At 69.6% G+C, this 14,785-nt stretch overlaps 3 protein-coding genes across 5 annotated transcripts; all 3 read left to right on the forward strand.

Annotated features, from left to right (window-relative positions):
- The first annotated feature begins 1,503 nt into the window (after positions 1-1,503).
- LOC120322470 (zinc finger protein 135-like) lies at positions 1,504-9,061 on the forward strand. Of its 3 annotated transcripts, none has more exons than XM_039390382.1 (5): positions 1,504-1,574; positions 2,493-2,673; positions 3,555-3,663; positions 4,035-4,148; positions 4,932-9,061. In XM_039390382.1, exons 2-5 carry the CDS (start codon positions 2,650-2,652, stop codon positions 7,904-7,906), a joined length of 3,222 nt encoding a protein of 1,073 aa, XP_039246316.1. In that variant the 5' UTR covers positions 1,504-1,574; positions 2,493-2,649; the 3' UTR covers positions 7,907-9,061. The 3 variants fall into 3 exon arrangements, with proteins under 3 accessions (XP_039246316.1, XP_039246315.1, XP_039246314.1); XM_039390381.1 differs by having other exon boundaries at positions 1,529-1,579; XM_039390380.1 differs by lacking the exon at positions 1,504-1,574 and having other exon boundaries at positions 2,654-2,673; positions 3,390-3,663.
- A 716-nt stretch (positions 9,062-9,777) lies between these two features.
- Positions 9,778-12,404, forward strand: LOC113991688 (zinc finger protein 316-like). Its single transcript, XM_039390377.1, has 5 exons — positions 9,778-9,976; positions 10,377-10,736; positions 11,322-11,417; positions 11,613-12,074; positions 12,307-12,404. Exons 1-5 carry the CDS (start codon positions 9,778-9,780, stop codon positions 12,402-12,404), a joined length of 1,215 nt encoding a protein of 404 aa, XP_039246311.1.
- A 735-nt stretch (positions 12,405-13,139) lies between these two features.
- LOC120325073 (cuticle collagen 1-like) lies at positions 13,140-14,455 on the forward strand. The gene is made up of 2 exons (XM_039390386.1): positions 13,140-13,597; positions 13,640-14,455. Exons 1-2 carry the CDS (start codon positions 13,152-13,154, stop codon positions 14,172-14,174), a joined length of 981 nt encoding a protein of 326 aa, XP_039246320.1. The 5' UTR covers positions 13,140-13,151; the 3' UTR covers positions 14,175-14,455.
- Positions 14,456-14,785: the final 330 nt, after the last annotated feature.

The raw sequence follows: 14,785 nt of genomic DNA on the forward strand, positions 1-14,785 counted from the left end.
CCTGGGCCCCAGAAATAGCTTCATGTCCCGCTGGGAATGGCATCCTGCCCCCGGGAACAAACTCCTGCCCCGGGAAATGGGCTCCACCCCCTGGGAACAGGCTCCTGCCCCCCGGGAATGGATTCATGTCCCACTGGGAATGACGCTGTGCCCCTGGGAATGTCTCCTGCCCCCAGGAACGGGCTCCTGAACACCAGGAACGGGCACCAGCCCACTGGGAATGGGCTCCTGCCTCTGGGAACAACTCTCTGCCCCCCGGGAATGTCATCACATCCTGCCGGGAATGACATCCTGCCCCCAGGAACAGACTCCCGGCCACGGGGAATGGTGTCATGTCCCTGGGAATGAGCTCCTCCCCCTGGGAACGGGATCGTGCTCCTGGGAATAGCCCCCGAACCCCAGGAATGTGCTCCTGCCCCCTGGGAATGGCACAATGGCCCGGGAATGTGTTCCTGCCGCAGGAATGGGCTCCCCGGGAGCTGCCTGCTGTCCCCGGGAATGGTATCCTGTCCCTGGAACAACCTCCTGCCTCCGGGAATGGGCTCCAGCCCCCCGGGAATGGCTCCTGCCCCCGGCCCAAGCGTCCTTGTCCTGGATGTCCCCTCCGGGAGCAGGAGCGGGGGGATGATGAACGCCAGGAGATGGGGGGGCACCGGGAGAGACGGGGGGTGTCGAGGGGGGGGACACGGAGGGGACCGGGGAACATTGGGAGGACGTGGAGAGGCTGAAGGGGGGAGGGGAAGGGACGGGGGGGACACGGGGGGACACAGGGTGGGCACCGGGGGGAGCGGGGGGCGCTGGGGGGGCTGAGGAGTCGTGGGGAGACACCGGGGGGACACAGGGAGGCACAGAGGAGTCACTGGGGGACAATGGGGGACAGTGGGGGCACCAGGTGGGCACTGGGGGAACACTGGAATTACTGGGGGGCCACTGGAGGGGCAGTGGGGGTGACACTGGGGGCACTGGGGGCACTGGGGATGACACTGGGGGGCACTGGGGGCACTGGGGGATGACACTGGGGGGCACTGGAGGAGCACTGGGAGTGACACTGGGGTCACTGGGGTCACTGGGGGTGACACTGGGGGGCACTGGGGGCACTGGGGGTGACACTGTGGGGCACTGGGGGGCACTGGGGGTGACACTGGGGGGTCACTGTGGGGCACTGGAGGAGCACTGGGGGTGACACTGGGGGATCACTGGGGGGCACTGGGGGCACTGGGGGTGTCACTGTGGGGCACTGTGGGTGACACGGGGGGGCACTGGAGGTGACACTGGGGGTGACACTGGGGGCACTGGGGGCACTGGGGGGACTGGGAGTGACACTGGGGGTGACACTGGGGGCACTGGGGGGACTGGGAGTGACACTGGGGGGCACTGGGGGCACCGGGGGGCGGGGTCTCTCCGGCCCCTCCCATCCCGTCGCAGCCCGGTGATGCCGACAGGGGGCGCTGCCTCAGGCCCCGCCCCCGGCCGGGCGCGGCCACGCGGTGGGCGTGTCTTTTCTAGATGACATCACGGACGCGTTGACGTCAACGGGCGCGTGACGTCATCGCGTCGCGGGACAGCGGCCGCCCGTGAGGTTCCCTGGGAGGGGGCTCGGGGGGGTGTCACGTGACCCCGGGGACACGAACGGGGGGCTTGGGGGGGTCGGGGGGGTTCGGTGTGTCAGGGGGTGTTTTTGGGGGCCTCGGGGGGGACACGCGGGGCAGCGGCGGGTTCGAGGCTCCCGCAGGAGCTGCTGGGGGGGATCCGGGAGCGCTGGTGCTGGGGGGGCCATCCCGAACCCCCCGACCGGCACCGGGGAGAACCGGGACCCCCCGAGCCCGGGATCGGGGGCTGGATCTGCTCCCGGCTCCAGGGGCTGTTCTCGGTTAACGAGTGATTCCATAGTCCCGGCTGTTCCATATTCCCGGGGGCTATTCCCGGCTGGACAAGGCCAGGCTGTCCCGGGGCTATTCCTGCCTCCCAGGGCTATTCCTGACTGCCCAGACGAGGCTGTGCCGGGGCCATTCCCGGCTCCCGGGGCCATTCCTGGCAGGACGAGGCTGCCTCGGGGCCATTCCCAGCTCCGGGGCTATTCCCGGTTGTCCAGGAGATGCTGTACCGGGGCTGTTCCCGGCTCCCGGGGCAATTCCTGACTCGGGGGCTGTTCCCGGCTGGATAAGCCGTTGCCGTGCTGGGGTCGTTCCCTGCGCCGGGGCCATTCCCGGCCCCAGGGCCATTCCCGGCTGCCGCTCCCGCTGTCTCCCATCCCATCCGTCCCATCCCATCCCGAACTACAACTCCCAGCTCTCCCGAGCTCTCTCGGTTCGCAGTCGGATCCGGCCCCGCTCGGCCCTTCCGCGCCCCAAATTCCGGGGGGAGGAGGAGGAGGAGGAGGAGGGGCGGGGGGAGGCCGAGTCCGCTCCGGGGCTGCCGAGCTCCTCGGGCCCGGCTCCCGCTCCCATCCTGTTCCCATCCCCACTCACGTTCCCGCTCTCCCGCTCTCCCAGGACCCCGCTGCGGCCATTTGAGCGAGTCGGTGGCGGAAGGAGACCAGGAAAAGGACGGGAAGAGGCCGGGAAGGGGCTGCGAAAGAGCCCGGGAAGAGGCTGAGGAAGAGGCCGGGAAGGAAGCGGGAAGGGGCCGGGAAGGGGCCCCGGGGGAGCGATGTCCGCGGGGGGAGCGCCCCAGGTACGGGGGGATTCCCGGCGGGATCCCCCGCGGCTCCGCCACCCCGGGACTTTTGGGGGGGACGTTGTGGGGGATTCCCGGGCCCGGGACTCCTCCCGTGCTTTTTTTTTTTCAATCCCTGGAACCCCCCGAGAATTTTTCCGGGAAATCGGCGCTTTGGGAAGTCCCGGAGCGCGGGGCCCCCTCCGGCTCTGCCCTCCACCAGGCTCTGGGCTTGGGAACATGAGAGGAATCCTGGGGGACACGGGGGGGGTCGGGGCTTGGGGCGTTCGGTGTCCCTGGAAAAGCAGGATCGGCTCCTCAGGGAAGGTTCCTCCCTCAGTGCGGATCCTGGGGGGGGCTCAGGGAGGGGGGGGGTCAGCCCCCAGCTCAGGGGGCAGGGATCTGGTTTGGAGGGACAGGAACCAGGTTTAGGGGCAGGGGTCGGGATGGGGGAACAGGAATCTGCTGGGGGAGCAGGGATCTGGTTTGGGGGGGCAGGGATCTGGTTTGGGGAACAGGGATCTGTGGGGGCTCATCCCTCAGCTCTGGGGGCTCTGCCAAGCCCTGCTTGCTCTGATGGGGTCACAGGCACGGAGGGGCTGCAGCTTCCCTACACTGAGGGAGATTCCAGTGGGTCCCAGTGCTGGGATTTCCTGTGGGAATGAGCCCACCCGGAGCTGGGACCCCCCGAGGGGACATGGGAGAGTGGGGTGACATCCCTGTTACCCGGGCAGGACGTGCTCCAGTGCCGTGGGCTCCATCCTGGAGCGAGGGGCCTGGACCTGGGATTTGGGATGCAGGAACAAGGGGATGATCCCTGCCCAGGGAAGTGTCCCAAACTGACACAAAGGGGCCCCAAATGGCCCCCAAATGCCGCTGAGCTGCTGCCCCCTCCCCAGCCCGCCCACGCCCTGGATCTGCTCCCGTATTCCCGGCTGAGCCCGGCGCCGCGGGCCGGATCCCAGCTGGATGCTGTCGGCGCCGAGATCCCGTCGGATCCCTGCACAGGTGGGTGGTGGGGGCACGGGCAGAGGACCCTGTGGGATGGGGGGTGGGGAATTCTCCGCTCAGAGCTCGGTGCATTTTTGTGGGAGCTTTGAACTGGGACGATGAAAGTGTTCCGGGGGATTCCCGGGAGTGGGAGAGGCTGCGGGAAGAAACCAGAGCCCAGGAATGGCTCCATCCCACCTCACCTGGAACCTGGTTCTCCAGGAGCGGCTCCGTCCCCCATTCCCAGAGCCCAGTTCTCCCAGGAGCGGCTCAATCCCGCCTTCCCAGTTCTCCCAGTGGCAGCCCCACCCCTGACCCCGGCTCTCTGGGTGACAGCTGTGTCCCCTGGTCCCCGACTGGCTCCCCCAGTGACGGCCGTGTCCCCCCAGGGTACCGGTTCTTCAAGCCGGTGGGTTTGTTTGGGATGAAGGCGCCGGAGGAGCCGTTCGGAGCCGCGCGGACGGGCCCGGAGGACTCCAAGGCCCTGGGCAGCCCCTGCGCCGGTGAGTCTGGATCCTCGGGAATGGGGGAGCGCTGGGATTGGGGGGAAGGGATGGGCTGGGGCCGTGTGAGGACACTTGGGACCTTCAGAGACGCTTTGGGGCCAGTGGGGGGCCGTTCTGAGCCAGTGTAAGGCAGTTTGGGACTATTCTGGGTCAGTTTGGAGCCGGCGTGGGGCTGGTTTATGTCCATTTTGGGCCAGTTTTCAGCCATTTTGGAGCCATTTGGTGGCCATTCTGGGCCCGTTTGCAGCCATTTATGACCAATTTATGGCCATTCTAGGCCAGTTTGGGCCAGTTTTGTGGACCAGTTTTTGCCGGTTTGGACCAGTTTATGTCCATTCTCAACCAGTTTTGGCCATTCTGGGCTGGTTTGGGCAGTTTTGGGCCAGTTTTTGTCATCCTGGGGCAGTTTGCTCCCATTATGGGCAATCCCGAACCAGGTTGTGGCCAGTTTATGGTAATTTCGGGTCAGTTCTGACCAGTCTGGGCCAGGTACTGGCAGTTTTTTGCTGGCACCGGCCCAGCACCACTGCAGGTGAGGGGTGCAGGAGGTTGGGGGGTGTCACAGACTGGGGAGTGCAGTGGGTTTTTGGGGGCACTTCGAGGTGTCACAAACTGGGAGCTTCGAGGGGGGTTTGGAGGCTGTTTGGGGGGCCACAGACCACGGTGATTCCATGTTGGGGGTCGCACATGGAGCGGGGGGGGCTGGATCCAGGGCCTTCCCACGCGGGACAGCCTGGAATTGCCGAGGGCCGGGCTGACTGCGGGCTGTCTCCGGTGCAGTGGAGCCCGGGCGGGTGAGCAAGGTGGAGCCCGAGGAGAAGCCCGGGATCGGCGCCGGCTCCCTGGAGCTGTTCCCGGCCGCCGGCAGCAGCTCCGGCCGCTGGTTCCCCGGCGGGCAGCGTGGCCCCGAGCCCCCCCGGGACCCCCCGGCCCCCCGCGCCGGCTGCTGGGGGGCCCAGGGGGGCGTCCCCGGCCCCTTCCGCTGCGGGCAGTGCGGGAAGGGCTTCCGGCAGAAGCAGAGCCTGGTGACGCACGAGCGGATCCACACCGGGGAGAAGCCGTTCCGGTGCGGGGACTGCGGGAAGAGCTTCAGCCAGCGGCCCAACCTGCTCACGCACCGGCGGGTGCACACGGGCGAGCGGCCCTTCCCCTGCGCCCAGTGCGGCAAGAGCTTCTCGCAGAAGGCCAACCTGCTGGCCCACCAGCGCATCCACGGCGCCCACCCCGACGAGGGCAAGGCGCGGGCGCGGCCGGCGCGGGGCTGCGCCGAGGACACGCCCTTCGTGTGCCCCGAGTGCGGGAAGAGCTTCCGGCAGAAGCCCAACCTGATCACGCACCGGCGCATCCACACGGGCGAGCGGCCCTTCTCCTGCTTCCTGTGCGGCCGCAGCTTCAACCAGAAAACCAACCTGGTGACGCACTACCGGGTGCACACAGGTGAGCGGCCCTTCGCCTGCGCCCAGTGCGGGAAGCGCTTCACCCAGAAAACCAACCTGGTCACGCACCAGAGCACCCACACCGACCTGCGCCCCTTCCCCTGCGCCCAGTGCCACAAGTGCTTCAAGGACAAGGTGTCCCTCAAGGCCCACCAGAAGACGCACGTCCCCCGCCAGCGCCGCTGCCTCGCGCGCGGCCCGGTCCCCGCCGCGCCCTTCGGGGCCGCGCCCGCCCTGCTGCCCCCCGCGCCCGCCCCGCAGGACCCCCCCTTCGCCCCGCTCCCGCCCGCCCCGAAGCCCCCCGAGGGCGCCGAGCTGTTCCCCTGCGAAGAGAAGGGCTTCCCCCCCCCGCCCCCGGGCGAGCCCCCCTTCCCCTGCGCCCACTGCGGCGATGGCTTCTGCCCCAAGGTGCCCCTGCTGCGGCCCCCCGAGGCGCCCCCAAACTTCTCCCCCGGCCCCCCCCTCCTGGGGCCCCCGGGGGCACAGCCGGGGCTGGGGGACGCCACGGCCCCCCCAGAGAAGCCCTTCATCTGCAACCAGTGCGGGAACAGCTTCGGGCTCTGGCTCGCCCTCGTCGCCCACCAGAAGAGCCACGCGGGGCACAAGCCGTGCCCCGGGGCCCCCCCCGAGCCCGGTCCCGGCGCGGAGCTGCCCCCCGGGTCCCCCCCGGCACGGGCGGGCGAGGCCCGGCCCTGGCCGTGCCCCGAGTGCGGGCGCAGCCTGGCGCAGTGCGAGCGGCTGCTGCGGCACGGGCACGGCGCCGGCGGGCGCGGCCCCTTCCGCTGCGACACCTGCGGGAAGCGCTTCAGCCTCAAAACCAACCTGGCCACACACCAGCGCATCCACACAGGTGAGCGGCCCTTCACCTGCGGCGTCTGCGGCCGCCGCTTCAACCAGAAGGGCAACCTGGTGACGCACTACCGGGTGCACACGGGCGAGCGGCCCTTCGCCTGCGCCCAGTGCGGGAAGCGCTTCGCGCAGAAGCCCAACCTGCTGGCCCACCAGAAGACCCACCTGGGCCGCCAGCCCTTCACCTGCCTCGAGTGCCCCAAGCGCTTCAAGAGCAAACTGTCCCTGCGGGTGCACCAGCGGGTGCACGCGGGGCCCCCCGGCACGGCCCCCGGCACCGCCGACCCCGCCGGGGCCCCCTTCCCCTGCGGGCCCTGCGGGGAGGCCTGCGGCGAGCACGGGGGGCCGCCGGCGAACCCGCGCGGGCGGCCCCACTCCTGCCCCGAGCAGCGCCGGCCCTGCGCCGAGCACCACCACCCCTGCACGGAGCAGCACCGCGCCTGTGCCGAGCAGCTGCACGCCTGTGCCAAGTGCCCCTGCGCCAAGCGGCTGCACCCCTGCCTCGAGCAGCCCCGGCCCTGCGGTGAGCGGCCCCACGCCTGCGAGCGGCCCCACGTCTGCGAGCGGCCCCACACCTGTGCCGAGCAGCCCCACACCTGTGCCGAGCAGCCCCACGCCTGCGAGCGGCCCCACGGCTGTGCCGAGCAGCTGCACCCCTGTGCCGGGTGTCCCCACGCCTGCGCCGAGCGGCCCCACGCCTGCACCAAGCAGCCCCACGGCTGCGCCGAGCACCCTCACGCCTGCGTGGAGCAGCCCCGCGCCTGCGGCGAGTGCCCCCACGCCTGCGCCGAGCGCGCCCACCCCTGCGAGCAGCCGCCGCCCTGCGCCGAGCAGCCCCAGCCGTGCCCCGAGTGCCCCCACGGCTGCGCCGAGCGGCCGCACGCGTGTGCCGAGTGCGGGAAGCGGTTCCGGCAGAAGGTGAACCTGGCCGTGCACCTGCGCACGCACACGGGGGAGCGCCCGTTCCGCTGCGCCGACTGCGGCAAGGGCTTCAGCCAGAAGGCCCATCTGCTGCGGCACCGCCGCACCCACGGCGCCGGCCTCGCGCCCGCCTGCTCCGCCGGGGACCCGCTGGGCAAGGGCCCTGAGCCCCCGGCCCTGCTGCTGCCCCCCTGCTCCCGCGGGGCCCCCCCGGCCCGGCCCGACAGCCCCTCGGGCGCCGCCGACATCCTCCTGCAGCTCATGCAGGACGAGCACCCCCCGGGCCCCGGAGCCCCCCCGGTGCCCCCGTGCAAGTGCCCGGGGGAGGGTCCGGGCCCCAGGGCGCCGGGGCTGCCCCCCCCGTGCTGCTGTGCCGCCTGCCTGGCCCCCCGCCCCCCCGAGCCCCCCCGGGGGCAGCTCTGGGCCAAGGCCGGGGGCTGCGCGCGGGCCTTCGAGGAGAAGCGCGTGCCAGGAATGCCGGGAACGCCGGGAGCGCCGGAGCAGGAGCACATCGAGGAAAAACCGGCCCCGTGTCCCGGCTGTCTGTAACCCCCCGGGACCCTCACGGGGACGTGCACCAGGATGCACGCTGGGGCCCTTGCCAGGACCCCCACCCCTGCCCCCGCACTGGGACCCTCGCTGGGACCTGTCCAGGCCGCCTGTGACCCACAGCAGGACCTGCACTGGGACCTGCCCTGGCTGTCTGGGACCCCCCTGCACTGGGACCCCCACCAGGACCCCCACGGGCAAGGGCCGGCCCTCAGCTCCCACGCCGGACCCTGACGAGGACGGAGCCGAGGGCTCGGAGCCGAGGGGTCGGAGCCAGGGTGATCCCTCTGGCTGGACGTGACACTGGGACTTGGAGGAGCCTCGGGGGGATTGGATGGGGCAAACCAGAGCCAGACTGGGACATGGCCCATTTCTGGCTCGGGAAGACACCAAAGGACTGGAGGGGGTGCCACTGGACCTGGATCTGCCATGTTGGCTCCGGCCACACAGACTGGGAAGAGCTGGATCCAGTGGCTTAAAAGTTGCATCCACTGGAGGCAGCCATGGGGCGAGAGGGCTCCAGCTGCTTCCAGAACCTTCCAGGCTGTTCCAGACTGGATGGCATTCCACAAGGACATGGTTGGGATGGAAGAGCCAAGCCCTGCCACTGCAGGAGTCTTGAGGCCCTTTCTCCTGTTGGATGACCTGGGATCCCCAGTCCGGCTCCACACAGAGGAGCTGGGAGAGCACTGGGAAAACAGCCAGGAAAATGGCCTGGAAAGGGTCAGCTCTGCTTCCAGAAGGGACCCGGAGATGCCTCTGGTCCGGGGGGGGCGGGGGGGGCAGCTTGTGCTTCTGCTTGCTCTGGATAACTGTGCTTTGGGACTTGATATTGGTGGGGGCTGGGGGGGCTTCCAGGGGCGTGGGGGGCATGGGATGCTTGTTGGGCTTTGCTTGGCATCTCTGTGTCCCCCCTGGTGTGACAGAGCCAGTGGCCAGGGGGCTGCAGCCTCGGGCAGAGCTTTGGCCATGGGCACCGGGATCTGCCATCGCTTCATCCCAAAGGGAATAGGATCTTCTGAGGGGACCGACGCGGGGCAGCCACCGCTGGAGCCCCAGCCGGGCAGGGGGTCCCGCCCCAGCCCTCTTCTTCCCCCAGCTCTGCTCTCTGCAATTCTATTTTTTGAGGTTATTTAAAATAAAAGCTTCTGATGGCTCCAGCAGCTCTGGGTGCTCTGTCCGGGAATGGGGGGACACGGGGGTCTCCCTGGAGCCTCAATCCCAGCCTGAGTCCCGGCAAAGGCTGTGCCAGCTGCAGCCCCCGGACCGTCACCGTGACCAAGGGGCCACCGGGACAGTGACAGTGCCGGGACCCTCCAGCGCGCCCTGTGGCCACCAAACCTCCCTGGACACCAGGTGGGAGCTCAGGACCAGCGCGGCCACCCAGCCCACCCCGGGGTCAGGGCCGCCCACCCCGGGGTCACCGTCACATCCGCTGGGGTGGCACTGAACCCCCCTGTGCTCCTGGGGACGGACCGGGGGTCTCACACCGAGGGCTCTCACTGAGGGGATACGCTGGGACACAGACCCCCCCTGTCCCGGCTGGGGGCACTTGGAGCCCCCCCGGGTGGGTTCTGGGAGGATCGGGCACACGGGCTGCAGGGGCAGGACCCGGGGTGGCTTTGGCTGTTCCTGCCCTGCTGTGGGACCCTCCGGTGTGGGACCCTCCTCTGGCATGAGACCCTCCAGTGTGGGACCCTCCGGTGTGGGACCCTCCTCTGGCATGAGACCCTCCAGTGTGGGACCCTCCGGTGCGGGGGCTCCCAGACGCCCGGAGTAGCCGGGCTGGTTTCTCGGGATTTGGGGGGGTGGAAGGTGGTCTTGGAGAGCAGGGGGGGTGTCCCCGAGCAGCCCTGCTTGGGGGGTGGCCGATGCTGCCGGGGTGGGCGATCGCGGCCGCCATCGCCCGGGCAGAGCCCCCCAAACCACGCGGGGACCCCCGGCCCGTGGGTGCGGGGGTGGGTCCGCGGTACCCCACAGCCGCTCCCGGGGCCCCCCCCGCTCCCGGGGCCGCCCCCCAGCCCGGCCCCTTCCGCCGCCGCCATCGGGCCCCGCCCGGAGATGCAGAGGGTGAGCGGGGGGGCCCGGGGAGCGCCGGGAGGGCTCGGGGGGTCCCGGGGGTCCCGCTGTCCCGGCGGAGGGGCCGGTCCCGGGGTTGGGGGGGCTCCGGGGGTCCCCGCGGGGGGGGGCGGTCCCGGCGCCTCCGGGCGCCGGTAACGGGAGGGGGGAGGGCGGGCTCCCAGAGACCGGGGGGCGGCACCCGGGGGTCCCCACGGCCCAGGGGGTCCCCACAGCTCCTCCCGGGAGTCCCCACAGCCCCAGGGAACTCCAGAGCCCCAGAGGTCCCCACTCAGCTCTAGGGTCCCCTGAGGTCCCTGCTCCTCCGGGGGGTCCCCACGGCCCCAGGGGACCCCACTGCTCTCGCCCCGGGAAGCCCCCCAGCCTTGGAGGTCCCTGCTCTTCTCATGAGTCCCCACAGCCCCAGGGAGCCCCGGGGGTCCCCGCTCCTCCCGGGGCCCCCCACAGCCCTGGCAGTCCCCCCGGGCCCCCTGTGCTGACTGTGGGGGCCGGAGCAGCCCCAGGACGGGACCCTTTGGGACCCGGGAGGTGCTGCAGTCCTGGGGTGACCTGCGAGGGGTGCCCAGCGAGGGGTCGGTGCTGCCGGCTCCCCTGAGCCCCCCGCTGTCCCCCCAGGGGGTGCCCCCCGACGTGTCGTTCGAAGAGGTGGCCATTTACTTCTCCCCCGAGGAGTGGGCAGAGCTCCTGCCCTGGCAGCGGGCGCTGTACCGAGAGGTCATGGCTGACAACTACGACCTGGTGGCCAGTCTGGGTGAGGGGCCGGGGGGCACCGGGCTGGGGGTGTCACCAGGCCGGGGGCATGGAGATGGGGGTGTCACAGGGCTGGGGGCATGGCCGGAGGCTGAACCGGGGGTCCAGAGGCTCGGCCGGGGGGCAGAGGCTGAGGTGAGGGTCCACAGCCTCAGCCAGGGGTCCGGGGGCTCAGCAGGAGTCCAGGGCTTGGCTGGGGGTCTGGAGGCTGAGCGGGGGGCCCAGGGGCTCAGCCGGGGGTTCAGAGGCTCAGCTGGGGCCTGGGGGCTTGGTCAGGGATCTGGGGGCTGAGCCAGGGGTCTCCAGCCCATGCCCCCTGGCAGAGCCCGACCTGCCATCTCCCGATGGGAACAGGGCCGCGAGTGCATCTGCGGGTGTGAGGAATAAAGGCACCAGACCCCCCGGCCCTGCTGCCCCACAGCCCCCCATCTGCTGTGCCCCGGCCCCACAGCCCCCACAGCCCCCACAGTCCCCAGGGCAGCCCCCACAGCCCCCAGGGCAGCCCCCAGCCTGGTGGCGGTGACAGTCCCCCAGTGACACTCACCGGGCATTTTGGGGGGCACTGAGGGGTCTCTTTCCTGCACAGGCTCCGTGTCCAAGTTCACTGACATGAAGGAGGAGTCGCCCGGGGAGGTCCCCTGTGCTGGGGGGGACAGCAGAACTTCTGACGCCTCCAGCACCGGTGAGTGACTGGGGACATCCTTGGGGACGCCCTGGGCTGTCACTGGGCCCTGAGGGGCTGGCCGGGGCCAGAGCCCCTGTCTGACACTCCCTGGACTGGGTGGGAGTCCCTCCCAGCCCCCCGCGTGTCACGGGGGTGGGTGGGGGGCCGACGGTGGGTCTGGGACCCCCTGTGGTGACACCCTTTTCCCAACAGTTGCCCAGGACGGTTCCGCCAGTGAGGATGATGACGGGGGACGCTGGGAATTGGGGTTTGGAGCCCCCCGCTCCGGCTGGAGCGACACCGCCCCGGGGGGCTGTGCCGGGGACCCCCCTCGGGAGGAGCCGGGGCCGCCCCCGTGTGACGGGCTGGGGCTGAGCTGCGGGGCCGAGCCGGGGGGTGCCCGGGCCGAGCCCCCCGCCCCGGGCCCGCCGTTCGTGTGCGGGACCTGCGGCAAAGCCTTCCGGCACCGCCGCAACCTCCTCACGCACAAGAGGCTGCGCGGGGGGAACCGGGCCCGGCACGGCTGCCCCGAGTGCGGCCGCGCCTTCTGCCTGCGCGGGGACCTGCTGCGGCACCGCGGCTCGCACCGGGGGCGGCCCGGCTGCCACCAGTGCCCCCAGTGCCCCCAGTGCCACCAGCACCCCCAGTGCCCCCAGCACCCCCAGTGCCACCAGTGTCCCCAGTGCCCCCAGTGCCCCCAGTGCCACCAGTGTCCCCAGTGCCCCCAGCACCCCCAGTGCCCCCAGCGCCCCGCGGGCGCGGCGGGGCCGTGCGAGGACCGTCCCTTCGTGTGCGGGCGCTGCGGGCGCGGCTTCGCCTGGCGGGAGAGCCTGGAGCTGCACGTGCGGGCCCACCCGCCCCCCGAGCGCGCCCACCCCTGCCCCGAGTGCGGCCGCGCCTTCCGCAGCCGCGGGCACCTCCGGCTGCACCGCCGGGCACACGCCGGGCACCGGCCCTTCCCCTGCGCCCGCTGCGGCCGCGCCTTCGCCTCGCAGGCCAACCTGAGCACACACCGCCGGCTGCGCCGCCGCTGCAGGGACCCCCGGGCACAGGGGAGCAGGGACCCCCACAAGGATGGGAACAGGGACCACCCCAGGGATGGGAATAGGGACCCCCAAGGGGAGAGGGACCCCCGCGGGGATGGGAACAGGGACCACCTCGAGGATGGGAATAGGGACCCCCAAGGGGAGAGGGACCCCCATGGGGATGGGAATGGAGACCCTCGTGGGGATGGGAACAGGGACCCCTCCAGGAATGGGAACATGGACCCCCACGGGGATGGGAAGAGGGACTCTCACGGGGATGGGAAGAGGGACTCCCCCAGGGAGGAGAACAGGGACCCCTGCGAGGAGAGGGAGCCCCACAGGGATGGGAACAGGGACCCCACCAGGGATGGGAACAGGGACCCCTCTGGGGAGAGGGACCCTCCCAGGGAGGAGAACGGGGACCCCCCCAGGGAGGAGAACAGGGACCCCCAGGGGGAGAAGGACCCCCACAAGGATGGGAACAGGGACCCCTTTGGGGAGAGGGAACCCCATGGGGATGGGAACAGGGACCCCCAGGGGGATGGGGACACCCCCAGGGATGGGAACAGGGACCCCCAGGGGGAGAAGGACCCCCCCAGGGATGGGAACAGGGACCCCCAGGGGGAGAGGGAGCCCCACAGGGATGGGAACAGGGACCCCCAGGGGGAGAGGGACACCCCCAGGGATGGGAACAGGGACCCCCAGGGGGAGAGGGACACCCCCAGGGATGGGAACAGGGACCCCCAGGGGGACGGGGACACCCCCAGGGACAGGGATTCCCCTGGAGACCAGGTCACCCGTGGGGACAGGGATCGCCAGGGGGACAAGGACCCCCTTGGGGATGGTGATGCCTGTGGGGTCAGGGACCCCCTGGGGAACGGGGACCTCCTCAGAGACAAGGATACCCTCAGGGATTGGGACCCCCTCGGGGATGGGGACACCTTCAGGGACAGGGGCACCCTTGGGGATGGGACCCCCCTCAGGGATGGGAACCCCCTCGGGGCCGGGGGTGGCCCAGGGGGTGACCAGCAGTAGCCACAGGATGGGATTGTCCCAGTGCTCCCATGAAGGTGGTACCAGTGCCACGGCCCATCCCGGACACCCCGGAACTGTGAGCACCTGGGGACCCCTGAAACCGCCTGAGGGGCTTCTCCGTGTCCCTTTGGGCCTCAGGAGTCCCTCTGGGATGTGTCTCCGTGTCCCTTTGGGCCTCAGGAGTCCCTCTGGGATGTGTCTCTGTGTCCCTTTGGGCCTCAGGAACCCCTCTGGGATGTGTCTGTGTGTCCCTTTGGGCCTCAGGAGTCCCTCTGGGATGTGTCTCCGTGTCCCTTTGGGCCTCAGGAGTCCCTCTGGGATGTGTCTCTGTGTCCCTTTGGGCCTCAGGAACCCCTCTGGGATGTGTCTCTGTGTCCCTTTGGGCCTCAGGAACCCCTCTGGGATGTGTCTCTGTGTCCCTTTGGGCCTCAGGAACCCCTCTGGGATGTGTCTCTGTGTCCCTTTGGACCTCAGGAACCCCTCTGGGATGTGTCTCTGTGTCCCTTTGGGCCTCAGGAACCCCTCTGGGATGTGTCTCTGTGTCCCTTTGGGCCTCAGGAACCCCTCTGGGATGTGTCTCTGCGTCTCTTTGCACACGGAGACACATCCCAGAGGGATGGATCAAGATACATCAAGATGTATCTGGACCTTGATATATCTTCAGACTTCAGAAAATCCCTCTGGGATGTGTCTCCATGTTCCCTTCAGGCCTTGAAGTACCTTCAGACTCTGAAATGTCTCTCCAGGGTGCTTCCCACTTCTTCAAGACCTCGGAAAATCCCTCTAGGGTGTGTCTCCATGTTCCCTTTGGGCACTGAAGTGCCTCCAGACCTCGGAATGTCCCTCCAGGGCACTTCCTAGTCCTCCCAGTCCCACCAGTGCCCTGCCCCAGGTCTGTGTTTAAAGCCAGGAGTCTCTTTATGTCTGTTTATTCTGATTATTGTCGTTTATTTATTCTTTTCTATTTTTCTATTTTATTAAATTCTATTTAGGTTATTCCAGCTGTTCTTCTACTTATTCTAATTCTTCTCCTCGTGTCCCTCCCGCTCCCTCTGGACCCACCAGCACCTACTGGGACAGAACCTCCCAGTCCTGGGGGTGCTGTGACAGTGGGAGCCACCACGTGTGCCCCCAGTGCCCCCCCAAAGAAACAAACCCCCAAAATTGGGGGGTTAATGGAGAAACGAGTAAAAAATGCAAATGAGGCTCAGGGGGTGGTTTGGGGGCACCCACGGACTGGGGGGGGCACCTGCAGCCCCACAGCCACCCCCAGTACGGCCCAGTACATATGGGGCAGCCCCAGTACGGCCCAGTATGGCCAGTTTA

Source organism: Pipra filicauda, unplaced genomic scaffold (genome assembly GCF_003945595.2).
Source record: "Pipra filicauda isolate LSUMZ 115617 unplaced genomic scaffold, ASM394559v2 scaffold819_size74158_pilon, whole genome shotgun sequence".
NCBI classification, from domain to species: Eukaryota; Metazoa; Chordata; class Aves; order Passeriformes; family Pipridae; genus Pipra; species Pipra filicauda.

Bases quoted from the DNA above. Each gene is read 5' to 3' on its own strand.
- LOC120325073 (XM_039390386.1), top strand. From the start codon at position 13,152: ATGGGAACAGGGACCCCCAGGGGGACGGGGACACCCCCAGGGACAGGG. The intron at 13,598-13,639 runs GAGTCCCTCTGG...TTTGGGCCTCAG, and splicing joins CGTGTCCCTTTGGGCCTCAG to GAGTCCCTCTGGGATGTGTC.
- LOC120322470 (XM_039390380.1), top strand. From the start codon at position 3,450: ATGCAGGAACAAGGGGATGATCCCTGCCCAGGGAAGTGTCCCAAACTG. The intron at 3,664-4,034 runs GTGGGTGGTGGG...GTGTCCCCCCAG, and splicing joins CCCGTCGGATCCCTGCACAG to GGTACCGGTTCTTCAAGCCG. The intron at 4,149-4,931 runs GTGAGTCTGGAT...TCTCCGGTGCAG, and splicing joins CCTGGGCAGCCCCTGCGCCG to TGGAGCCCGGGCGGGTGAGC.
- LOC113991688 (XM_039390377.1), top strand. From the start codon at position 9,778: ATGCTGCCGGGGTGGGCGATCGCGGCCGCCATCGCCCGGGCAGAGCCC. The intron at 11,418-11,612 runs GTGAGTGACTGG...TTTTCCCAACAG, and splicing joins TTCTGACGCCTCCAGCACCG to TTGCCCAGGACGGTTCCGCC. The intron at 12,075-12,306 runs GTCCCCAGTGCC...CGCCTTCCGCAG, and splicing joins GCACCCCCAGTGCCACCAGT to CCGCGGGCACCTCCGGCTGC.